Source organism: Hetaerina americana, unplaced genomic scaffold (genome assembly GCF_022747635.1).
Source record: "Hetaerina americana unplaced genomic scaffold, ioHetAmer1.1.p SCAF_10, whole genome shotgun sequence".
NCBI classification, from domain to species: domain Eukaryota; kingdom Metazoa; phylum Arthropoda; class Insecta; order Odonata; family Calopterygidae; genus Hetaerina; species Hetaerina americana.
The window spans coordinates 39,618,902-39,646,883 of NW_027286070.1; the positions used below are offsets into that span (position 1 = coordinate 39,618,902).

Here is a 27,982-nt window from a genome sequence, read left to right on the forward strand (position 1 = left end):
TGTAATAAAAGGTAATGTCCATAAATTCCCTACAAAATGTGAAAACCAAAAATAAAACGGGAAAAATATTCCAACCTGTAAACCAATTCAATAACAAACGTTGTAGTTAACATGGGCATCCAATTATTTAATCATCTACCAGTGTCCGTAAGACTAGTAGGTTTGGTTAAATTAAAAATGCTGCTACAAACTTGACTAGCATCTATCACAATGTACTCATGGATACTTATGGTCAGTAGTTCATAATGACTATCAAACCTTTTAACAACAGATTCTCCAGCCCTCATGTTCTGGTGACAAATCACAGGATGAAAGAAATATTTTAATATAATGAAAAAATTTAGTACTTACGGACTTGACCCTATGACCAATGCCCATTATAAGCTGACCCTTCTTCCTCATCACATTCACAAATTCCATTGGACTAAGTCCAGTGTCATAGGCTTCACTGAATTGGCGAGCAGCTCCATCCAACGCCCCACCAAATCGGTCACCCTATGGGAATTTGAGAGCATGTACTATTTAATCTCATCAGCCAAAAAAGCTATTGCACAAAATTAATGACTGAAAAATTAGATTTCCATGCAGGGAACAAAATTAATTTTATTTATCATGATCAGAAAATTCTTATTAAGAGATGAAAACAAATTTTCTTTTACCCTTTGGTGTAAGAAATGGGGAAAAAAGTAAACAGCAAGAAGATATCTCAAGGCATTAGAAAAAAATTGTAGCAAGGAAATAATATTATTATTCCTGAAATTAAAAAAATAAAGAAAAATTCATATTGATTGAAGAAATATTGACAATTTTAGGTTCTATCTCAAAGATTCAAGTCATGTCAAGAGGTGCATCTTAAAAATGGATGAAAAAAATTCAATTATTTAGATGTTAAGGAAAACAAGCATTTACTTTGTCACTAACAAATGTAATGGATTCAATTTTTGTATAGTCATACCTCTTTTAACTAAGGAGTTTTGGATAAATTACTCAAGTGTTCTTAAAAATGAAAATTCTACCACTACTCATAAGTATTTACAATCACTTCCCTAATACTATGCATACATCTTCACCCACGATAGAATTTTTATTTAATAAAAATCAAATGAATACGTTGACATATAATTCATATAGTTGAAATAACCATTCTCTCCTTAATATGCTCTCTCAATAATGTTCAGTTTATTAAGAAATATCAAATGTATACCAAATGTTTCATCTTCCAAAATTAAATTTAAAATATTCTTTTGAAGCCAATAGTTAGGTCTACCAAACATTGGTTGACACAATATATTTGCATGCAGTTTCTTGCTTGGTCCACACTAATATGAAGCAATACTTATAAATTTGGTCAAAGTGCAATTTTAAATTTCACAAACATAACAGGAAAAACTTTTATCGAGGAAACAAATAAATATCTCAGCCTCTAAATTTTTGGTGGGTAGAGGGAATGAAAGTGGAACAGAGGATGAGAAATGCCTCTGGCGGAGGCAAATGGATAATGTGCCGATTAAATACAGGTATGTAATTGATGCTCTTCTGTATTCCATTATCATTTTGTGAAACTTAAGTCTTCCAAACTGGAGATGTGTTCACAATAAAAAAAATATTTATCTAGATCAGGATTGCAGCTACTTACTGTTTAATATCAATGACACATATCTATGTAACCTCCTGGCTAAATGAACTTAAAATTTCCCATGGAAAGAGTCAATGATAAGAGAATCATTCACAAATAAAATTCAGAGAAGAATTAGATGTATCACAGAGGCAAAATGACATATACAACTTACCAAGCTTAACTTTTGATTATCACATAATTTCATGAAAACAAAATTACTTACGAAAACTGGTACACACTAGGACGATTACTTACAATTGTTAGAAGTCCAGAGACCAAAGAGGAGACTAGGTCTTTCCCTGCTCTCGCACAAACAATTGTGTTATGTGCACCAGAAACTGCTGGACCATGATCAGCTGTGACCATCAAGCACATCTCAAAGAATTTACAGACATATGGAGGAAGGCATCGTTGGAACCAAAGGAGAGAAACCACACCACCAATACCAATATCTTTTTTCAGAATCTGTAAGTAAGAAATTGATTATATCTACTATAGTAATAGAGCATTATGACCCAAAACAAAAATTATTTCATTCATATAGATTACTTTCCCAGTTTTGATGATTTAAATAATACCACAATATATTTTAAGAAATATTTAGCTGAAGGACAAATAAATGGAAATCAAATGTGATATTCCAGAAATAACTGCTAACTTTTTAACTGAACTTACAAGAGACTTGCTTCCACTAAAGTATTCAATTAAGCACACGTTCAAAATTCAATTCTTAGATGGCATTTTTATCGCTGACTTACAACCTCTAGTGTGAGGAAAAATGAACACATTCCTTTTTAATTTTCTTTTGCCACATAGGGAGATATTTTTGGACTTAAAGACCCATTTGTTCCTTTTTTTAATCAATGACGTTGGTCATCTGCCACTTCCAGAAATGATATCCCTTTTCACAGATGATACTAACGATTTCTAAAATTGTCTAATGGAAAGAGAATAATTACTGTAGTGCATAACATGATCTGAATATTTCAATGGCTGGTTCATAACTAATAAATTAAAAATTAATTTTTCTAAAACTAATTACACATTTTTTCATCAAGCAGCTCACAAACTTATAGTGACCCCATTGACACTAATAGGATCTGTATTCAGAACAGTCAACTGTATTAAATATCCTGATATTCATAGTGATTCAACTTTCCCTCAGAAAAACCATACTACCTTGATCAAAAATTTCCCGGAATTTATTCAGAAAATTAAAAATACAAGTTTATTCATCTAAATCTATATTGTCCCCTTCAAAGTAATCCCCATCGACTGCAACACACTTATGCCAGCGCTTGATCCAATCCTCGAAACATTTTTTATATTCGGTTTTCGGTATGTCCATCAGTGCTTCCTGCGATTTTTCCATTACTTCCTCTCGGCTGCTAAAACGCGTTCCCCGTAATGGTTTTTTAACTCGATTGAACAGAAAGAAGTCACAGGGAGCCAAATCAGGTGAATTCGGTGGCTGTTGGATGGTATTTGTTGCATTTTTCGTCAAAAAATTACGAATAATGATAGCACTGTGCGACGGTGCGTTACCATGGTGCAAAATCCACGAGTTTTCTGCCCACATTTCTGGTCTCTTTCGGCGAATTGCTTCACGCAAACGTCTCATAACGCCCAAATAATACTCCTTGTTTACTGTCTGGCCTTCTGGCAAAAATTCATGATGCACTACACCGTTGTAATCCATGAAAACCGTCAGCATTGCCTTCTTTTTTGACTGAAAACGACGTGGTTTTTTTGGTCTCGGCTCATTTGGTGAACGCCATTCACTTGCCTGATGTCTGGATTGCGTGTCGTACTCATAAACCCACGTCTCGTCTCCAGTAATGATCCTTTTGATGAATGTGGGATCGGATTCAGCCTCGCAAATCATGTCTTTTGCGACGTCAACACGGTCTCTTTTTTGCATGAAATTGAGGTCTTTTGGCACCAACTTTGCTGCTACATGACGGAAACCCAAATCATTGACCACAATGTCTTGGGCGGATCCATAGGCAATGTTCAAGTCCTCCGCTATTTCTCTGATGGTTAATTTGCGGTTATTGACCAACATTTCTTTTACTTTATCAATTTTTTCACCGACTTTCGATGTTGATGGTCTGCCACTGCATTCATCATCTTCGATTGACTCACGACCACTTCTGAACCGCTCGTGCCACTGGTAAACGACCGTTTTTTTTAGAGAATCGTTGCCGAAACACTTTTCCAACATTTCCAACGTCCGTGCGCCACTAAATCCGTTTTTTACGCAAAATTTAATACAAGTTAGTTGTTGCAAATTTAAATCCATTTCTGAAATTGTAAAAAATCGCCAACACACACAGAGATAGATGTACTCTTGGCTACGTAACTTTTGCAAATGTCAAGTTATGACACTAAGATTTAAAGGGAATATCAACAACAGATGTACCAATTTAACAAAAAAAACAGAACTCAAGTCGGAACGATGGGAGCGCCACACGGTGGTTATTCCGGGAACTTTTTGATCAAGGTAGTATTTGTCACATTACAAATGAAATTATGCCAGCTACTTATATATACGGCATATTGCACCGAGGTAATTAATCAGTAGTATTTATTCTGCACTGACTGATAGCCAGTTAAGCTACATGTTAAACATTATGGTTGGTGCAGAAAGGGTGCATTTAATATTATGGTGGTACTACAAAGAAGAATTCTCAAAATGTTGCTTAGTTTAGACTTCCTAAAAAAAACTGTGGAAGTCCATCAATTGACTTAAGTCTTACCCTTGTAATCTTTGGCTCAAATTTCTTCAGTATCGAACATCTTTAAAACAAAATTTGGCCTAATACACTAAAATACTGAACTTATTCTAAATATGCATATAAATGCCCAGAGCATTCTCTTTTTTTTAATTTCCTTTCATAAAATTTACTGATATTTTACTTAAATCCTCTTGCAATAAATAGCTGTAGAGCTATGTTTGATATTTTAACTTATCCTGTTCCTCTTTGTGCTGCACACCCCTAGGAATATGTATTACAAAATAAAATAAGGAATGCAAAAAAATAATTGAAATTTATAAAAGCATTGAAAAAAACAGATGCTAAAAAACGGGATCTATAAAGCCCCCTGTCTTTTAGAAAGGCAAGGGGCTTTGGATACCTCAAAACAAAAGCAACAGAAGTTTATTGATCCATTGCCTGCACGACCTGTAAAGGACATACTGCATCAATTCGACTTTAGACATGCAGATCCTTATCCCTGCTGTCAAGACCGGAGATTTGATTCACATAACAAGGATATAATTATAAAGTTATTTTCTAAATTATGATTTACAGTATTTACTTAGCATCATGCAGCTGATAAACATAGTGAATCTAACGGCACGTGTGTTATAATAGTTGACAACAATGTTTACTGTGAGCAATGGTAATGCAAATGTGGCATTAAATGAATGCAGATATGCATCACTTGAAATAATTATAAAATGGGGTATTAATGATTAATTGACAATGATTTAATTAGAAGCACTAAGATCAGCATATTTTGGATTATTATTAAGGCAAGAACATAACTGTATTATGCACTTAGAAAAATAGACCTTACTTCACTTATAGCAATGCCTCCATAAAGCAGTTCCTGTCCCCTTTCATCACAAATACTTGTCATAAATGAGGCTGGTTTTCGGATTAGTCCCAGTTCCTGCAGAAAAGGCAAAAAGCACTTAGTATATGACACAGAATGGTCTGCACCCTTTTCCTTAAAAGATCCTTTAAATCTTGTAAAATACAAATTTAGTTTGAGCAATATGGTCCAAATACCACCATTACAAATAATATGTAAATTCAGTAAATTAATCTATAAAATGCAGATACCCAAACACACATTTTCATGATAATGTGCACAAATGAAATATTTCTACTCTCAGATAATATAATTCTGCTGGTTTGCAAAAAAAATATCACACATGTACATTAAATTAGGTTCTTTTTAACAGAATAAAAAAACAAAGACCTTCAAGTGATTCATGATTACAAATTAAAACAAGAAATTCACCAGCTAAGGTTTGAAGGTTAACACTATCATGCATTCAGGAAAGAGTTGCTCCAAAATAATATGAAATTACTGTGAAGTGCCCCTGTATTGTCAGATCAAAAGTTACAAGATCTACAGTGGTTAAGTAAAACCGTGGATAACATCAAAATTATACATGATGTGATAGCCACCTTAATTACATAAATATGATAAAGTTTTAAATAACAACTTACAAAAGAAAGATATTGTTAACACTTAATAAATGAATGGTATAATGCACAATACACCACATTGCACACTTACTAAGTTCCTTCTATATCTCATTTCAACTTTTTTAGACTAAGGCAAAAACAGAGAACTGAAATCATGGATACTTATCAAACTGATATATAGGTATGTAGGAAGGCAAGTCTGTAATTAGTTTATCCAGGATATTAATCAGGCAGTGCCCACACAGAGTTATGTTACCTAGGTCTCTCCATGACATAACACAAAAAATACATTACTGCCTGTAAGGATACTATGATGAAGATATTATACACGAGGCACTCCGGGATGTGTTCCCTCAATACAGCCATCGATGCCCTTGAAGTGTGAGCTGTTGCTCTGCCCTGTTGGAACCAAATGTCCCCCAAGTCCAGCTCATCAAGTCGTGGAAAAAAAAATCCTCCAACATGTCTACATACCAGTCTGAATTCATTGCCACTGAGACCTCATTTTTCTCAAAAGACTAGGGACCAACAATACCAACTGAGGAAATGGCACACCACACTGTGACTTTAGATGAATGCAAAGGCATTTGCTCTGGGATTGTTGCCAGCCCAGGAGCACATGTTCTGTTTGTTGACATATACACTCACATGAAAATGGGTCTCATCACTGAAAAACACAATTGCGTCCTCAGGAACATTTTTTTTCTTAGGTGATTCAATGGGCCGAGGGACTCCAGTTCTTCGTCTTAACATATGGTTTGTCTGAACGTGGTGACCCATGCAACAATTGATTTCCAGTCTGGGAAAAAGCCCAACAAGGCTACATTGAAGCTGTTCTGGAAGGTCCGCTGGGTTGCAATCACAGAACATCCATTCGAAAAGTAGGCCTTGACAGAAAGCGCACACTCTTCACTGTTCCAATACATGATGGTGACTGACAGGGGTTGGGGAAAAACTTTAGAACCCTGCCTGTCTAATGATACCAATCTTACTTAGCTACGACCTCTACAGCCTGATTGGTGGGCATTTCAAAAAAGGAAGTTATGTTGTCACACCTTGTATAACTTTAATGCATCAAAGTGTGAAAGGATCTTCATACTAGAGCAAATTATCATAAAAATTAAATAAAAAATTTTTGTGCGTCAAATTTGCAGGATTAATTATTAGTATGATTAAAGAAAGAATAGGTATAACATGATTGCAGCCAATAATGAGTCATTATGGTAGGATAAAATGGAATAAATATATATGACAATCTGCGACAAAGACACTTGGATATGCTGCAAATCCCGTTAATACTCATTCTCTGGAAATCTCAGCTACTCGAGATATTGTATCATTTTTGGTGCTTGCCGGAAATAAATATAACATGATGGTTGGGGAATCTGGTACACCCTGCAAGAGTGCCACCACGTTAAGTGAGGTCAAACTTTACTTGTTGGACTGATTATCTGGTACGAAAACTCCTAACCTTGAACCAAAGCTTATAAGTTTAAGACACACCTGATGCTTATTGTTTGATACCAGCAAAGCAGCAGAGCCTGGCATACTATCACATGCCATTTATTGTTTTTATTCATTATTTCTGATCTACTGACTTGAGGGCTTGGGTTTGATTCCCGGGCAAGCCACTCTGGGCACCTGCAGCTCCACCTAAGCTGCCTATGAGATTTTTCGGGTAACAGATTCTCCTGGGAAATCATAACCGTCACAGGGAAAGGAACTGGCTCCCCTACCCTGATGTGTGAATTTCATGTGCCATCGGGCTTAGTACTGGGTGAACTTGACCATCACCTACCAAACCGACCTTCGGGTTGATTACTCTGTCTATGGTTTTTTTTTTATTCAAGCCAGCAGTCATGAATTTGAAAAGATCTTGACTTATGTCACACTTTCAAACCTATTTAATGAGATAATTAGCTATGTGGTGCAGACAACAAAATTCAGGAGCCCAAGGAAGCATAAGGAGTATGACTCTTTGCATCTTCAAGCATTTCCATACTAATACAACTAAACAGTATTACCTATTTTAGAAGTTTTAAGTATAAATGTATAGCAGCCACTGGGCAATAAACTTCATTGTAGTTATTAAAATATTGTTTTTATGTGATGTGGACAGCATTTTGTACGTGATGTGGAAGTTTGTTTGTATGTGATGTGGAAGATTGTTTGTATGTGATGTGGAAGTGTCATTGTATGTAAAAATATTTTGTCTCTTATCTGTTTTTATAGTGCGTGCATGTATGTAATTTTTGTTGTAAGAGTTATATTTGACCAAACTTGACCGTTGCCACCAGGAAAATTGCCTAATTGCAATATAATTGTAAAATAAATAAATAAAAAATAAATATTCCAGAAAAATTATTACCCGAGCCCATGAATAATCCATTGGCACTGTGGGTGGTGGAACTTCTGGCTCTGGGACTATATTACCACTTTCCACAAGGCGGTTGTATACATCACCAATTGCTTCTCCTAAACTGTCAAAGCTTGATGGAACATGTGCACCTGCTGCAGCAAGAGCTTTATTCTTAGAACAGGCAGTTTCTCGGTCTGAGTTGGCACATGAGCCAGCATGTCCAAATTGCACTTCAGATGTGAACATATCTGCGATAGAAGTAAAGGAGGGAATGTGAATTAGTAGATATGAGCTACTCTGGAACTGCACTAAACTTCAAATTCTATTCAAAAACTCAAATTGAAGGCTTTCAAAATTTTCATGTTGATCGATAATTGATTTTCTTATATTAGGGTTAATGAGCAGAAAAATATCAATTCCCTATTTGGGTCACCAAATGTGATTTTCAACACCATGAATCCAGAACATATAATCCTTACATTCAACGACTACCACTTCATGATAAAAATAATGCAAGCCTATGCAAATATAATTATTAGCAACTACAATGAGACTATAATACACGGGTCACTAAATGCTTACTTCAACCTGAACTACATTTTATTTATTTACATTCAATTACCACTTTCCAATATTCTTTGGGATATTAATTAGTCCAAAAATGTCTCATGCTATTACAAAAGAATCCTGAATTACATCCACCTCTCTACTTCATTTTCTTATTTTTTTCAGTAGATAAATAGTACTTGAGGAGGATTAAAGGCTGCCATTTGTTATGATTTGTCACTCAAAATTACCGGAAATTGACTATTTGCACTATTTGTTTACCTAAATTGAAAAGTAAAGCAATTATTACATCTCTAATTATGCCACTAGAATTACATAAACATAAATCCTCCAAACAAGAGTTGTAACAAGATACTGATTGCTAACTCAGTGAGCATTGGAAACCAATATTTTTCAGGCCAGAAGTCACAACTGGTTTCTTGTTGTATAGGCATTTTTCAAATTTTTACACAAAGACAGATAATGTCCAAGTCATAATACTGAGAAATAATATTCTACAGACCAGCAAATTAACAACTCAATAAAACCCACACCTAATTTGATACGTTAAATACATGTTGAGATATTTTTAACTTTTTTAAATGATTTATTTCACAAAACTACATTACTCAGTACTTAAAAGAAAAAAAATGTTATATTTATGGCTATACAAAACCCTTCACTCTTTGGGTGATAATGTACTTTTTGCAAGATCACAATAGTAAAAACATGAATCCTACACTAAAAATAAAGTAATTACTCTATTGATGTCATTTTTCACAAGTGCATCTGTTTATGTGGCATTATATCAGACAAATGTGACTGACCTGCACAAGTTCCAATACACCAAGCAACCAAAGGTTTTGTCAATCTGCCATCCTTGAGAGCTTCACATACATCATATTCTTCCACACCACCAACTTCTCCAAGTAAAACAATCATTTTCACCTAAGATAGCATATAGAAGAATCAAATAACAGTATGAATTATGATCATAAACACAGTAAAACCAAAGCATATCACAAAATCTATTGGTTCATTTTTCTGCCAAAGAGTAAAAATTGGAAAGATTCTTTATGTGGCTGCATCAGTTTTACTTCACTCAACTCTTTCACTGTAATAGTAACAGACAATTTTTAATTGAAGGATTTTTATAAAAGGGAACCTTAAAGAGCTATTTAATTACCTCAGGGTCATCCTGATATCGCATGATGTGATCCATAAAATTAGTGCCTGGGTAACGATCCCCACCAATGGCCACACCTTCCAAGACACCATTTGTGGCCTTGGACACAATGTTATTTAGTTCATTTGACATTCCTCCAGAACGAGATACATATGCCACACTGAAAATCATCAATTAAAATCATGCAAATATCTTCTCCTGCATGATGACAAACACTGTGCGAATATTTGTGAACACCATTACACAAGTTGGGCTCATTAAAGACAGTCACTCACCTTCCTGGCCTATAGAGCTTTGAGTGGAGTATGTTGTCCATCATCCCTCCTGTGTTGCCTATCTTGAAACATCCTGGTTTGATCCCACCGACCGTAGCAGGGCCAATAATTGAAACTCCCTTTTTGCGAGCCATCAAAATAAGTCTCCTTGTCATATTTTCCGGTATTCCCTCAGCAATGATGGCAATTGTGTGAATCTAGAAAAATACATCTTACTCTATTATCTCCCATTTGCAGATTCTTATTTGCATAAAATTGACGGCAAATAAATATTTTACAGCAATCTAGGAAATTCGTTCCTGTTCCAGTTTAAACTTACCTGTGGGTAACTCATTGCTTCTACAGTGCTCTCATATGCTGATCGCAAGGAGGCAAAGTTAACCATTACATCTGCTTCTTTATTTTTTGTCATTGCATCACTCATCTTTTTGTACACAGGTATGAGGATCTCCTTATGGCCCCAATAGAACTTCTGCTTGTGATCTCCTGTAAATGGGTACACCATGGCCACAACAGATGGTTCACTTCGTCTGCATACAAAATCGAAGTCCAGCATACTCTGTAAGAAAATAAATGAAAAAATAACAGGTACAACTAAAAAAAAGAACATGCGGCATTTACAGTTATTATATTGTGGATCCACTTCATGGTAATTCATAGCGACAAAATGGTATAGCTAACCTATGTATGCTTAATAAAATTGCTTTGCAAGTAATTTTTATCAATTATCAGGCTGTGAAAATACAATTTATGGCACCCCAGAACTATAAAGCTACCAAGTTACAAAAATATGTGTTCAATTTTTCACATTTTTCACTTGCACAATAGTAGGCCATTAACTTCAAGATATTCTCAGACAAAACTATTCAAAAAACAAGGTCAAACCCTGAATATTGCCAGTACTGTAGGCACATATTATAATAGTGTTACCAGTTTTATTTAATACACATGCTGAGGCTACTGGATGCACTCTTTTCATCAATACACCTCTAAGTTAAATATGTCATGAGTCAGGTTCATTCACTGAAATTCAATAAATAGTTCTCAATCTATTATAAAATAGAGTAAGAGAGTGCAATAAATGGATCACGCCAAATACAGCAAAATGTTTTAGTTAAGATCTACTTGGAGAATTCCAAAGAAACTGTGGGAGATACCGCAACAGTAACATTTAACTAAGTCACCTGCTAATATGCATTTCAATGCAACAATTTCAGAGTGTAAAAATTATTCCCAGTCAAGGCAAATGATTTTTACACTCTGAAATAGTTGCATTGATCTACTTGGAATTAGTCAACTTAGAAATCACTCAACTATTTTGAGATGAGCACTTCCATTACATCATACTGTAGTTTTACAGCAAATGTTTAAAGCGCAAATATACTTTAAGTTTCAGACAAGGATGCAGTTGCTCAAGACTTGAATGAATTGCAGTGATATCTCAAATTTACATTTCTGACTTTGGAACTTGATGGAGTAAAATCTCACAGTTCCTCAAGTTACTCCAAAAAGTTCCTCACTCTAACAAGTGTTTTCATGGAGTTCCCAACATTGCCAAAAGAAAAATTGTTGTTCATAGAATAGAAGATATTAGTGTAGCAAACCAACATTTCAGATAATTAATCTTCATTTTACTTACCCACCTATCCATATCATAATTAGGAATAGGTGGGTAATTTAGTAGATGTAGGATTATCATGGAAAGAGGGAAGGGTGGAAAGAGACCCAGCATTTGAATAGCACTTAAAGCGCTCGTTGCAAATAATTCAGGAGATAAAAGTACAAAACTTCTGATGACAGGAAACACAAAATAACCCACACTCTTGCCTCTGAATGTGACCTCCATTCTTCAGCAAATGCATCAAGGATGATCAGACCCATTAAAGAACACTACAGGCAAGGATTATTAAGATACTTATTGCAGAGGATGAAAATATTTTAGCTTTTCGGAAAGAAAAGGTGCTTATTAATGCTGTTTTTAATGTAAAAGAGGCATGAGGGATGGCAAAGGGAGAAACTCTGAAGATAGACTGGAATGGATTGATTCATGTAACACAATTGTAGCTCTTTGCAATACAGCTTATGCAAACCTCCAATAAACCATTATTACAGAAAAAAATTTCACACCCCACACAACCATGGAAATAATATTTGAATTCAGAGAAATAGCCTTTGAAGAACATTACACAAAAACCAGGATATCTATATGATTTCTTGAAATTCTTGACATACAAAGCATGCATGTCATGCAAAGCCTAGGACTTTATTTTAATTGCACATTTTTTTCCAATAGACAAGGAATAATTATTTATGAATTATAAAAAGCAAATTTTAAAAACAATGAACAAAATTCATTCATATGCACATTTTTCATCTACCTTGCTTATGATGCAAATTACATACATTTATGTATGTCATGCAGCATAAAACAAACCACCAATATCCACTTACTTTCTCTATCATTTATGACATATAAATCTTCAACCCTCCTGATCCACCTCCCATAGTTGAAATGCCCAAACTTATCCCTGTCTTGCCCATTACTCCCAACACATTCAGTTTCAATGAACATGAATGATTCAAAGTGCATGGATAAATATTTAACTTTGCTAGTGATTATGTTCCAGTGCATTTTATGAATAAATGTACAATATAAAATTAATGTATGACTCAAGAGATTGCCTGGAGTGCATCAAAATAAATAAAATTCATTATTGGACTCACTTATACTTTCACAATACAAATAGCTAAGTGGAATGCATTAACATTGTATAGTAAGGAGCCACTCTATGTGTAAATTCTCCTATGTGTACATGCAAATATATTTTGTTTAGTTCCAAGAACATAAGAACTCAATATTTTGAAGATGGTGACTCCTCAAATTTTGAAACTTGACAAGCTATTACATTGAAAAAACTATCATCTTCTAATCCATTATTTATAGAAACAAATTCAAATTAACACAGAGCAAAAAACAAAAATTAAATTACCTGGACAGCTCGTGTCTGCATACCCCAAACGATGGCTTTCGTTTTGGAGTTAAACATGGTGCCCTTGCCTCCTGATCCTGATGCACTAGCTGTGCCTGCTGTACATACTGTTGATGCAAACCCACTGCTGCTACCAATACTCCCCCGACTACTGCCAGCAGTAACTGATCCCTTACGAGATGTAGAAGGGCTTTCCTGGATTGCAAAGAAAGGCATAACACCATATCATAAAAATGAACCAAATATTCAGATTGATTCCTTGGGAAGGGAAGGCTGGCAGTAATGAAAGAAAAGCTACCGCATGCCACAAAGTAAAGGATGCATATACCAGTCCGAATCAATCATTGCATCTTAAAGAAACTGATTCAATTAAAGGAAATGTTTTGCCAAAGTAATACCACTGATGTTTTGCAGTGGATAAGGGTGTTTTTCATACTGCAAAATCTCAGAAGATGAAGCTCAACACAAAATTTCTACATTTTAAATTATATTATTGTGAAACAGGCTTTAGTGCATTTCAAAAATTGAACTCAATAACATATACTTATCAAAACTCTTCTCTGCCATGTTCCGAATCCCATTCATGTGAGTTACTGCAAGGGTAATTAAGATAGGTTCTCTGCCAGATGCCAGCGCTAGAGCAATGAGTTCCCCACATAGTAATAGGTAATCTTTTCTGAGTGAACACGTAATGCATATATGCTCTGGGAAGATATGTAGTGTGGATGCCTCTATGTTGTTGTTCCCGTGTAGTGATTTGTGAAGATGGAAAAAAATTGAGATTCCAGCAGTGATTATATGCTTTGTGAAGAAACTTATGAAAGCAAAGGAAATTCAAGCTGACTTTCAGAAAACCCTGGGGGAATTTGCTTCTTCATATTCTACTGAGGCTAAGTAGACAAAAGATTTTAAGTTTGTTAGGGATAGCTAAGATGATTATCCATGTAGTGGTTGGCAAAATGTACCAGAATTTACCCCAGAATTTATTGCAAAAGTGCATTAAATGGTTATAGAGGATCACTGACTGAAAGTGCAAGGAATTGCTGAAGCTATATGGATGTCATCTGAATGGCATATCACATTTGAACAGTGGCATTGGTTATGAGAAAATTATCTGCTAGATGGGTGGCTACTTTTGATGTAGGATCACAGATTTATTAGCACAGAAATTTCCAAAAAAATGTTTTACCGATTTTAATAGCAACTAACAAGATTATTTTCTACGCCAGTTTTTGACCTCAGATGAAACTTGGGTTCACTACTATACCCCAAAGACAAAACAGCAGTCAAAGCATCAAAGCACTGGAAATATGCCAATTCACCGCCACCAAAGAAATAAAAGGCAAAACGGTCAGCCAGAAAGGTGATGGCTTCAGTTTTCTGGATCCGAAAGGGATTCTGCTGTTAGATTATCTCCCCACTGGTCAAACAATCACTAGACAACACTATGCTGACCTCCTGGCCTAACTACAGCAAAAGGTACATGACAAAGGCCAAGTTTGGTAAGGAAGAAAGTCATCTTTCACGAAGACAATGCACACCCACACACACATTTCGTTGCCATGGCAAAAATATGCAAACTATGATATGAATTGTTGCCAAACCCGCCTTATTTGGCTCCATCAGATTTCCATCTCTTCCCCAAGCTCAAAATTTTCCTCGGCAGACAGAGTCTCTTTTCAAACAAAGAACTAACAGCCAAAGTAGATGGGTATTTTGCAGGCTAGAAGGAATCTAATTTTCGAGATGGGATCGACAGTTGGACATCGCTGGACCAAATGCATTAGTGTACAGGAGGACTACTTTGAAAAATAAAAAAGTTTCACTGACATAAGTCGTTTATTTCTATTCCATTCCAAGAACTTTTCTAATTACGCTTGCATGGACATGATGTGTAGTCAATGTTCAATTGTTTTTCCACCATAAAGTTGTTTATGTATAAGGACGTTTTCTTTACCTAAACATAATACTCTTTCTTCTCTTCAAAATAGAACACAATCTACAAAACTGACTAAAGTGACACAGAAGCAAATATAACCAACAGTATCGCAAAAATGAACATATAGACAAACTCACCCTTGATTGACCACCTGGTAGAAGGAAATTGGCAGTGCTGAATTCAACCTCTGGATTCCTGGGGATGGCTCTTTTACCCAGTGCCATGCCAACTATAGCCGTCATATGAGTCTCAGGCCCAAAAACAAATAGGGGAATGCCCAAATTCTGACCTGTCTCCCTCATAATTCTGAAATAAAGTTTTGAAAAGAAAAAGGCAGAACATTGGTAAGTAATGAACCTGTTTATAATGAAGCAAAATAATATATGCATACATATCATAATATAAAGGGTGCAGTGCAAAAATACGGAAAAATGAAGCAATTTTTCCAACCATATTTTTTATCACAAAATTGAAAATTTTCACAATAAGTTTTGTGCTAAATTGTTTGTATGATCATAAAAGGACAGATTTATTCAATAAGTCCCTCACTTGCTTATATGATGGCCTCCATTCTCAGTCTAAAGCATTCGCAGGCCCGTTTCAACTAGCCACGGTCCATAAAGGCGAATGTCATTTCAATAAGTGCTCTCAATGATGCAATGTTTCGATGTATGGACTTGTTGGTGACCTTTTCCACTATGCTCCACACATAGTGGTCCAACGGATTTAAATCTGGGGAGTTAATAGGCCACAATTCTTTGGACTAAAACATATGAATGCTGCCCGACAACCAAATTTGGACAAAATGACTCGTATTATCCTGCTGGAAAACGTACGACCTTCCAGATTACACAGTTTCCATTCATGGCTTCACTACATTTGTCAAAACAAGCAAATAAACTTCTTAGTTGATATTTTCCCCTTCATAGAAAAAATGCAGTGGCATGACATCATCCTCACCAGACATAACCCCTAGCACATAAATATCTGCCAGAAATTTTGATCAAGAAACAACAGGTGTATCTTCGGGGTCGTGGGTGAGCCAGGAGTCATTCTTACCATTGGTTTTAGCATCCACTTTGCCCTGTTGACTTCAGGAAGCATCTGTCTTAAAATGGAGGATGTGGAGCTATTGGCTGTTAAAGAAATAATCTCAAGGAAGAAGATCCTAAGGCCAATAAAAATAATTACGAAGAACTCCTATACCGGTATTTCGGTCACCAGGTGACCATCAACGGGGAGAAAATCAAATAGGGCACTTGAACTTGGAGGAAGAATAATAAACATACTACACTCCTACCACAACGGGAAGACAACAATAATAAATTTATCGCATTACCTTTCTACCCCACATTAACCCGAGGCCTTGATAAGGTCTTTAAACAAATTGGCACCATGGTCACTTACTCGAACCGTAACACTCTTCTTACGTGTTTAGGGAACCCGAAAGACATAACACCACAGTTAGACAAATCAGGTATTTACGAAATTACTTGCTCACACTGCCAACTCTCCTACATTGGACAGACCAAACGTAATCCCAAAATCAGATTCAAGGATCACATAGCACACTTTAAGAACGGACGTTTCGATAGATCAGCGGTCGCCAAACACATTTTTGAAACAGAACACTCTATCACTCCTAACGGCTTAACATTATTAAAACCGATACAACACTGTAAACTCGATGCATGTGAGGGTTTACACATTCACTTAAACAAGAATAAACTTATGAACAATGAACCAGGCATCATCAACAGTTCACTTTTTAACTTTGTTAGTCATTTCAGAAACAGGCAGCCCCCTCCTAATAGCCTCCACTCTTCCCCCACTCCTTCCCACGTGACCTCAACAAACTCCCCCCCACCTACCGACCATCACTTAACCCCTCCCCCCTTGCCCCTCCAGATATATATACCTCACGCGCCGACCTGAACAGCCACTTGACTTTGGACAGTGCCTGGTGCACATTCTTCCTCCAAGTTCAAGTGCCCTATTTGATTTTCTCCCCGTTGATGGTCACCTGGTGACCGAAATACTGGTATAGGAGTTCTTCGTAATTATTTTTATTGGCCTTAGGATCTTCTTCCTTGAGAGCATCTGTCTTATTTTAATCATATAAGACTAGTAGCAGTGGTCCTCGTTGATGATTCAACAGTCTTTTCACTCACACCAACAATGAATGAAAATTTTCAGATCGATTGCCCTGTATCCTAAAAAATGAGCTCCTGAGTATGTTGGATGATTTAGGGCATCCTGACATTTAGAATGCTCCCAATTCCAAAGTAAGCCTCTAAACATAACACTCCCTTTGATAAATGCTGCAGTGCCTCTATCCTAGCATCCCTCTACCCTCCAACCCGGCACTCAAACTCAAAACAATAGCACAGGCATACTTCTGGCTCCTGGAATGAGCCAGGGATCCATATCACACATTAATTACCCCAATCTCCAGATATTTGCATCCACCCTCCACTCCCAAAACCTTCCATAGCAATCCCACACTTCCAAACCTTCCTCTCCCAACTCTTCCCCTCAACTTTTCCCTACCTTCCCTCTTCCATCCAGTGTCCTCATCCTCCTGTCATCTCCTCTTGAAACCTTCTCCTCAGTTTCTTCTTTCCCAAAAGGAAGGTGGTTAGGCCAACAAAAATTTAGAATATGAGCGATTGTCATTTGTAAATGTTTCTCTGTGTTTTTGTTGTCTAGTACTATCCACTTTTTCGTTTAAATTATATGTATGCATACTCATGCAAACTAATTTGAATTATATATTTTACAAACATATTATGTTCATGCACATCATTTTAATTTTTTTTTATCACTGCCATTTACCTTATTATCCCCTTTCACTCCAAGTCCATGAATGTGTACGGTGATTCTCTTTATTTAAGTCACTTAATTATATTCTTCCATCACATACAACATTAACGCATGCGCTCGTTCATGTCTTCACGATGGTTGAAAGGGAATGAGAGGCAAACGCAAGAATGCATGATATATGCATTCTTGAATTTAGCTCTCATTCGTTTGATTTCTTATGTCTTTGTAATTGAGCCAGATTTTTTTGACAATTCTCCCAATATGATATGGCACAATACTCAAAATGTAACACTATCATTGCTGCTCAGTTCACTGAGTGAACCAGGTCCCAATCATATCCTTATGGCCTGTATGTATTAGAAACTTTAGCTAATATAATGAACATGCTATTAATTTATTTAGAATAATAACCCTGATGAACATGTTGCTGTTTCGCCAATTTTCCTTAATGTTTTACTCAAATGTCACAGGCTAAAAATAGTAATTGGAATAATATTCACTATAATCTAATGTGTTTTGCTGGACACTTACATGACATAGCATTTCAATAAGTTATATGTTTAAAATCAGAAGCCTGCTGCCTTCATTCAATCTTCTTAAATGGGTAAAAACAGAGCCCCAAGCAAACTAATGGAGGTCGCAACTATTGGATGTTACCCTAAATTGACTTTATCCATTCTAATATTTCTGTACCAGCAATGAATTTTTATCACCGCAATCTGTCCAATAATTATAAAGTTCACTTTTAGTCCAGAGCTTGAACAAATGATTGCTCAAGTTGATCTTCAAATGACTACAGTTAAAAATTAATATCCTTCTCATTAGTAATTGCCAAATCACATATCATATTCCAGACTTTTTTTTAATTACTGCTTTCTCAAGTTTTTGAAGAAATTGAATCATTCCAAATTTTTTTTTATTTCAGACATGGTGGGCATATATTTTCTTACGTTTTATCATATATTGAATTTTAAGTACATTGTCTTGAGTAGACATTAAAAAAAAAGGCAGTGAATCCTGAGGAGGGAATTGATCAAAATTTAACAATAGACAGAAAAACATATCTAACTAAACTAGGTATAATCCGGCGATAAATGATAACAATTGGTCCCTGGAATGATGCAGAAGATAGTGGATATATTCATACACTGGTTTCAAAGTGTTTATGTGAGAATAATATCAATAGTTAAATTGCATTTTCAGAGAATTCTGCATCACCAAAGACAGCCTACAACTATTCTTGACAGCTGATTCCCATTCTTTTATTTATCTGTAATGGGTATTGTAGCTCATTATCATATTGGTAACTATAATGAGAAGAAACCTGTTTGTTTCTAATGAAGGACAAAAACCAGTTACATTTTAAAATTAAACTTTCTGATTCTTAATCAAAGCAAAATTTGAGTATTGAAAATAAATATTACCTCAATCCCTCCTGATAGTTGGGCCCAGCACGTCTCACAAATACAGATATGTTATGCTCAACCAATTTGGGCTGATATTCTTGAAGAGCAGTAACAATTCCTTTGAATGTGGCAGCTACATTAGTGAAGTTTGCAATGCCTCCACCAATTATCAATACCTAAATGTTGTAAAGTAAATGCAAATTTTGAAGTGAAAAAATAGATAATACTGGGTTAATGGACGTCATATCACCAAGCATTATAAAAATCACGTTATCTATAATTAATTATGCAATTTCACTTTTTAATGAGTGCATAATAGTCGTATAAACAACAATTAATCATATCTAAACATAACCTAAGGTTTTGAGCAAAATATATTTACCACTTTAAGAAATCTGGCTGGCAATATACATCCATTTACTAACAACTGTGCAAGCATAGCAGTGAGACAGATTTTAGTAAAAGAAGTGATAAATTGTATATGATGAAGAGTTAACTTATTTTAGTGCATTACAGAAAACTAATAAAATGGTGATTGCATTTTTAAATGCACTATGATACCTACTGTCAAAATTAACATTGCAGGATAAAATATGGAGAAATATTAAGAGACATATATCCAGAGCGAGAAAATGGTAGAGGCTGAACTACATGCCACTGCTATTTAAATAAAAAATAGTGCATCAAAAACGAAGTCTGCAGCAAACCTAATCTAAGGCAGCAAAAATAGGGGTATATTATAGTATAATTTCAAACTATATAAATAAATCTAATTGCTATCTGCCATCAACGAAAATTAAAAATAATACTTACTTTACCCTCTGGGTGCCTCTCTTGAGTCATAAGGGACAAAATGGTTTTGGCATATTCATAAGTCTGCTGCTCAGATGGTGCCCCTGAATATTCACCATAATTAGCCAGCTCACTAGCCCCTCCGAGATCACAGATGGTGTCACTGTAGATAACAGAAGCACCACCACCTGCTACCATGGTCCATATCCGACCTGATTTATTTAAAATTGTTAGCTGTAGAATGAAGAAAATAATGAGTTTAGAAATTTACAAATATACCAATGATGTTTTACTTACACAAGATCATATAATTAATTGATTCTTGAAACTGCAGGTTAAAACTCTAGAGACTTGATAGCATACATTTTAATCAAGAATCTAATGAAGTATGAGAAGGTTTTTGTACTGCAAATCTAAATTCATGCGAATAAAAATCAATATAAACAAACTATATGCATCAAATCTTAAAGGCATAATTAATTAGTAATTCATCAGATACCATTTGCTGTTTAACATGATAGTGTACACAATGAGTAAAATTATAATTAAACAGGTAAATACTGATACCATCAGTGTAGTTACTGCAATGATGGTTTAAGTGTAGCTCATTCAAATCAAGGCCATCACTTTTTGATCAATCATTTGGCAATCCACTTCTTCTATGGTAATACCATAGCAGAAACAAATCCAGCAACAAACAAGCACAATTTATACGAAACAATTACAAGAAAATCAACCAAAAATTAAAATTAAGTTCTATAGAAATATTAAGTAACATAATAAGCAAAGACAAAACTATCTTTTGCTTACAAGAGAATGTTTAAGGATGATAAAGTTATAAATTCACAGGAGATTTACCATCTGACATCTGACAATGCTGAAGCAATTTTTTTTGTTATTTTGACACTAAAACAGTAAAAAAATCTCTCTATTGATAATTATTGCATTTTTTCAAGTAATTTAATGCTTACATTTAAAATTAGTATGTTCATAGTACTTCTAAGAAATAAGTAAATAGTTTGGCATACACTTCATGGAATCGTTTTAGATTATTTCAGTCATTTTGAGTGTAAAGTAAACTACTATGTGACAATCTGTTTTTTTAGGGTGATGTTTACAAAGATTGAAATTTCTTTTAAATAAACAATTACCTTGAGAGAAGCCCCACTCTTTGCATCCAAATCTGCAATATATGCCTCTTCAGGGAAAGCATCACGGCCGAAGGGTGGGGGATAATCAACAGCTCCCCACTTGGAATGACAGATAAAGTCTGCTGTTGCATCAATCTTTGCAGCAAGATCCAATATAAATATTGACTGTTGATCTACACCAAGGAAAACAAGAGATAATTAAATTTCCCCAAAAAGTAATATGATTAAATTAAAATCTCAAATTCCCAAAAAATTATCCCATTGACATCAACTCATACAAGATAAGCATAATTCTCAATCACTCTTCTCGGAAGGATATGCATATAAAGACTTAGAAGACGCTGTATAATCTTACTCTATTACTTACCACCTGAGATGGGTTCAGTGATGACAAGAGGATTTATTTCCAAGTAGGTAAAATGTAAATCCACATACACTGCATACAGTGATTCAATGAACTTGGCCACCAACCTTAAACACCAAAGGAGATAGAATAAAACAGTGATTCAACCTAATGAAAAAGAGCATGTGAATCTGATGATAATTATTTAAATATAAATATTTTTCTTTTACTTATCATTATTTTTTTAAACTATTTTCAAAACCAAAGAATCTTTCATCAATTATTTAATATATTTCCATATTTAAAAATTATTTAATTAAACATCTAGTCACTCAGGAATATATTTAATTCACAAAGGGAACTTTCGTATGGTTATATTAAATGAATTACTTCACTAAATTTACTTAATTAAAAAAATCCAGCCACTCATAAGTTATAAGGAAATGAAAGAATGAATTTCCAATCTGACATAATATACCAGTATTATTCTATTACATTAATGAGCACCATTATCAATAAAATACAGCCTTACAGCTAATGCCTGTTATAAACATGTATTACTAAAATATTCAAATAGTGTAAATACTGATTGATAAGCAGCACTTTTCTCATTAATTTTAGCGAAGAAATCTAATGTATCTAGCACATTACTTTCTCCATATGGTTTTTCCTTTTATAACCAAAGACCATAAGTGCAGTATTTTTACAAATGATAGCAAGTGGCATTACCCAAGACTATCACAAATTTTTCTCAGTGCCTCTACTAGGCAAAATGAAAGAACTTCATTGAAATTTACTCCTGCACTTTATTCTTAAATTTGCATTAATTTATTTATAATCTCTTTTCTTCCAGAATGCAATGAATTTGGCCTCTACCCTATTAAGAAGAGCAAATCAGTGACAACTTTAGGTTTCCACGATGACCACATTGAAAAGGACATAAGAAATGGTGTAAACCTGCATACGAGCAAGTTAACACAAAAATGTCATATGCCACAAAAATAAAGTCAATGATTTCACACTAAAAGAATTTGTTCCATCATTATGACAAAGTCAATAACATAGAATTGGCAGGACAAAGTCTACACATTCCCATGAACATATAGCGGGAAATTGTTAACTGCATTGCACATAGTTTAAAAATCCAGTACTGGATTTTTAACCTCTTTCTAATCAAAAAGTTGAATACACATAGCACTGTGAAATACTTTTTAGTAGCACACTTACTTGCGTTTTGAGGAAGAGATGTGCGTCAAAAGGGTGTTCTCTATCTCACCAGAAGTAATTCCAATTCCATTTTCTTCTTCACGAACTGGAACATCAAGGCGCAGAGCCTTTGAATCAACATCTCCAATGTCTACTCCACCTTGGTGATGGAAAAGGATGGTGTCTGCACTGCGGTGAGAATAAATGCAAACATATGCTTCTTCATCCTGGAGAAGACCCAAATAAGCAACCAATTATCCTGTGCCAACTAAAAATCTATCATGGCATTACCCTCAAAATCTATCATGGCATTATCCTTAAACTTCATATACACTAAATCTAAACATTAAATGATAATGACAAGGGTTTAAAAGTTGTCAAAATGTCGGTTTTATCTCAATTACACACTGAAACACAAATGTACAATTGCAAGAAGCCAAAACTAATTATCATACTACACATGCACCAATGTACATTGGTACATGTGTAGTATGATACTATTAAAGTCAGAAATGCTGAGTTTCTAAAATTAAAAAATAAAATCTACAGAGGATAAACTAATAAGTACAACTACTTATACAAATACTGTGAAATTCATTTCTCCCTTATTGTTTCCACAATGTACTACAAATATACATGTGGTCGTATAGATACTCATAGAAATCAAAGCAATGTGCAACGGTTATTGAAAATTATTACAGCATGAATTAAGTACATTAAAAATTTTTAAATTAAAAGGATGCATGTGCTTTGAAATACCTCAAATTCTAAGAACTTACTGGCTTATGAGGAACAAATGGCTCGATGATAAAGTTTCTTAGTTTTCCTGTGGCTCTTCCAACCTGCAAATGAGAACAATCTTTTCTCATAAAATCCCATTTATCTCACACAAAATTTCTTTATCTATAATGATTTAATATTACAAAGAATTTTCACTTTTTTCTGATCCAGACCTTGCTCAAAAAGCTGAAAATATTTCACCAGCGCACATCTTCTGGCATATAATTCATTTTTTTAACTAAGCTAAATATGAATAAATCTGCATTAATATGGATTAATTTTATGAATTGATACCAAACACTTGAAAGTGGAAACGGACAGTGATATCATTAATTTCATTTGACATGCAAAAAGGTCCAAAGGACCATCAAATCATGTAAATAAGTCATCATGAAACAGGGGAACAATGACAGACTAATTGCTATCACTTAAATGAGAAGTTCTCTGGTAATATTCATTAATAGCACACAATTTAACATTCAAATCTATAAGTTTTAAAACATTTCCATTCAGTGTACATGATTTTTAACACATAAGAATAAATATTGGGAAATGATCTTCAACTAAACTAATGCCATATCACCATCAACATCAATTCATTAATTATTCTTACCTGAACATCCTTTCCAATTCGTTCACCAACCCAAGCTTGCACTCCTTGATAGTTCACATTTACTTTGATCAAACCAAGTTTTCCTCTGCGTTTTATAAGTTGATCAGGTTTCACAACAAGAGGCTGTAAGGTATAAAATTATTATTACAAATAATGCAATACATTTTTATCAACTTATGAATTTACCACAAAAACATACATGTGCATCTTTATCACATAAATGAGAACACACTTGTGAGAATTAATTCAATCACATCTGTGACTGCATTATGTGAGCTGATCAAATTTTAGCCACATTTTGTATAAGTTTATAATGTGTTGATCCACTGTTTTCAGAAAAAAATATAAAACTAAGATTTAAATTTCATTCAAACCAATTAATTATCTCTTCCATCCTTCAAAACAGTTACTACAAAATCATCGTACCTAAGGTTTCGCAGCGTTAGGTGAACTAGGTGTGCATTTCATCTATTTTATGTTCTTTACTCATTCGTGATTGAATTACTTTAAACAAGGATAATAAGAGCAAAACTATGCCTGAAAAACTAAAACCATAACTATTCTCATACCTGATTTACATGAAACTGCTGGTTAACATAATGACCAACTACTTTTTTGTATTGCCATGACAAATTGAATCCAAGGAATTTACATTTTGTTGACAATAACAACTCTAATCTAGCTTAAATCATGAAATTGAATGAAAACCCATTCATTTCAGTCATGACCAGAGGTTAAAAATAGCAGTAGAAATGGTTATAGCGAATTAACATTGATTACTTGTAAGCATAAAAACAACATGAAATCTTTGGCATACATGGAACTAACTCAAAGGCCTTGATAGACAAATGAGTATAACATTATTCTCCGTTATCAAGAGAACCTTAATGCTTAAACTTAATTTTATTTATGTCACCTTGATTTGTGAAAATTACTGCTATTACTCCTTACCTGACTTGCAAGCCATGGGTTATCTGCAAGCAATGTGTTCCAGTTGGTTTGCTCATCAACAGATGCAAATTGACAAGATGAGAGGGGGCTACCAGCAGCACTCAAATGCCTGTTGAGCAGACCTTTTCCAGTCGCTTCCCTGATTGCTTTTGCGGACATAGCGGAGCCTTGTTTGCTTTCAAGTCTCCTTTGGTCGATCAGCTACTTGGACCCTAAAAATTTTTATGGAAAAGTTACCATAAGCTTTGTATAACAAAGATTCCTGATGGTACCACTATTTAACTAATAGTTAAATGGCATAAATAAAATTCCAAAAGAAAACCAGATGGAATTTTTCTGTATTCTCAACAAGCGAAAATGAAGAGTTAATCCTTAAGAAATAATTATTGTTTTTTTGTAAAAGGCTTGTTCTTGTAAATTTATTGCATGCAATCAAGAGTAGCCCCAGAGATACTGTAATGTGAGAGACATTAGAGATAATTGACTAGGAACATCAACCTTCCTGAATACTGATGTAAAAATACCAATGCATCTTTCCGCTCAATTTTATTTGGTACAACTAGTTTTGTCATACCGGCATCATCCTCAGGTATAGAGTTGATGATGCCAATGCATCGAAACTAGTTGCGCCGAATTAAATTGAGTGGAAAGATATATTGGTATTTTTACTTCAGTGATAATGGATTTCCACGAAGTTAAGCCTGAAAACATCGAATAAACCTTCCTGATCTTTTTGCCAGGTGATGGATGTTGTTGATTGTCAGGGTACTTTATTTTGAGAATAGTAAATCTTGTATCTCAGTGTCCCGTGAATACCATCCAAAGAAAATCAAAGCCTTTGATCTGTTGCTAATAGTGCACATATAAACACCATGTACACTGTATCCTGCGGTTTATTACACAAGGACAACTCTTGATATAAGTGTGACACAATAAATCTCCCATATGTTTTGATGTCAAGGATGCTTTCACATTACAATTGATACTCACAAAGAATGAGTGGAAAATTAAAATACAAGATGTTTGGAAAATTAAACCATTTCCTTTAAGTAGATATAACAGTTCATGTCATCATGAACAACAAGTTATGTCACACTCTGCATTGTCATTTAATTTATCAACTGCAGTAACAAATGTACAGCTATATCGTAAAATTTGGGTAGCACATTGTCATATTTAAATAGTTGGAAAATTTAATGTCGAAGCTCAGTATGGAGTCCCTGTTTTACCCACCCTCTTCCATCATTGCTCGTCAAAATATTACCCACGTACGAAGATCAAATAAAAACTTCACAACGCGACTTGCGTGACCGCATATATCATTTTCCTTTTCGTGAGGTGTTTCGTACTATTATCCACTCGGGATTATGACGCAAGCCCGGCATCGAAGATGTAACACCACTACAATCGGCTTGTTTATAATTGGGCGTAGGGCGTACTTTATTTACCGGCATGTTTTATTACGTTACACAGATTGCCGGTTTCACCGGCACGTGGTCTGGTGTTGCCATTATTAACCGCGGGGTATTTCGCGCCACGCCTGGATTGAGACGAGGAAGAGGATTCTTTTCATTCTCTTCGTTGCATTTGACGGAAATAATCATCTCGGGCACCCTGATGTTCGAAAAATGACCGTGATATAATGATAATTTCGAAAAAGGCGCCTAAATTCAAAAGGCTTCGAAACTTGGTAAGGTTTGCTACGATAGACCGTGGCATACTCCCGTCTCCATCGGGATATCACACGCGTGACGACCGGCCAAGGGGATTCTTCCGTGCACATCGTCTCTCCTCGTAGCGAAAACATTTGAATCAGTCTTTAACGGTCACCGACACATCCGCATCCAGTCACTCCCTCCTCCTTCCCCTTTAACTTGTATTGAGCAGGAACTTGTTTGGAGCTGTGGGGAGATCTTCCCTCCTGCCCCGCCCACCCACCTTCCAGCTAACTGACCTAAAAAGTGCGTTAGCTTACCCAGGCGTCGAGCTCCGGGAGAGCCCGGTGAACGGTTTCCAGACCGTCTAAAAAATAAATAAAAATAAGAATAACCACAACGGAACATCCCAAAACCAACCTTCTCCACGCACGTGAGTCCACTCACACTCTCGAGGAATGTGACATAAAACACGTTGAAGACGCGAGCCAAGGTCGAAAATACGGCGAACTAGTAAGGTTACATGATCCGGAGCATTTTTCTCGCACTAGGGAATTGGCTTCGCGGTTACCACAGGGGTAGTGGCGAGCAAATACTAGCACAATAAACCTTACAATAATCATTATTGCAGAAGTTAATGATATGCCCTAGCGGGGTATTATGTAGGTATGTTCAGCAATGTATTTTTCCATTATCACCTCTCACCATTTAAACCCCTGCCCGACTCTTTTGCCAAAATTTCATCGAAGTTGATAGAGAAACTTCTGATCTCTGGACCCGATCAGCTGAGAAGTAAAAGGCTCACAAGGCTAAAGCCAATGAAGCTCCGGTTGAGAAATTTAGTAGCCCTAACTTATAATTTGGGCCGACTTATAATTTGGTTATTGTAGACCAAATACATCTATGGATTTCGACCCACAACATTCATGGAATGATGAAAACTGATAATGGGGATGCCGATATTAAAGTTCGCACTACATGTGTTCGTAAAAAATAATTTCACTTTAGCCGTCTCAAAGTGCTTCCATTACACGGCGACAAGAAAAGGAAAGGGCGATTCAAGATAATGTTAATTAGGCTATCGCGGGAAATCAAGTGTACTGATCTCTCTCCCCTTGCCTTTCAC

At 35.3% G+C, this 27,982-nt stretch overlaps 1 protein-coding gene across 2 annotated transcripts in view; it reads right to left on the reverse strand.

Moving 5' to 3' along the window:
• The window catches only part of ATPCL (ATP-citrate synthase), a 92,180-nt gene that overhangs the window by 6,921 nt on the left and 57,277 nt on the right, over positions 1-27,982 (reverse strand). For both annotated transcript variants that reach the window (XM_071598537.1, XM_071598539.1), the window contains exons 2-19: positions 25,202-25,413; positions 24,251-24,373; positions 23,637-23,699; positions 22,879-23,084; positions 21,676-21,779; positions 21,309-21,481; positions 20,179-20,391; positions 19,384-19,541; positions 15,274-15,442; positions 13,198-13,392; positions 10,527-10,766; positions 10,208-10,404; positions 9,933-10,092; positions 9,574-9,694; positions 8,210-8,448; positions 5,201-5,296; positions 1,874-2,083; positions 352-495 (exon numbers count right to left, since the gene is read on the reverse strand). In XM_071598537.1, the coding sequence (XP_071454638.1) occupies positions 352-495; positions 1,874-2,083; positions 5,201-5,296; positions 8,210-8,448; positions 9,574-9,694; positions 9,933-10,092; positions 10,208-10,404; positions 10,527-10,766; positions 13,198-13,392; positions 15,274-15,442; positions 19,384-19,541; positions 20,179-20,391; positions 21,309-21,481; positions 21,676-21,779; positions 22,879-23,084; positions 23,637-23,699; positions 24,251-24,373; positions 25,202-25,360 (2,970 nt within the window). In that variant the 5' untranslated portion in view covers positions 25,361-25,413. The remainder of the gene's footprint in view (positions 1-351; positions 496-1,873; positions 2,084-5,200; positions 5,297-8,209; positions 8,449-9,573; positions 9,695-9,932; positions 10,093-10,207; positions 10,405-10,526; positions 10,767-13,197; positions 13,393-15,273; positions 15,443-19,383; positions 19,542-20,178; positions 20,392-21,308; positions 21,482-21,675; positions 21,780-22,878; positions 23,085-23,636; positions 23,700-24,250; positions 24,374-25,201; positions 25,414-27,982) is intronic.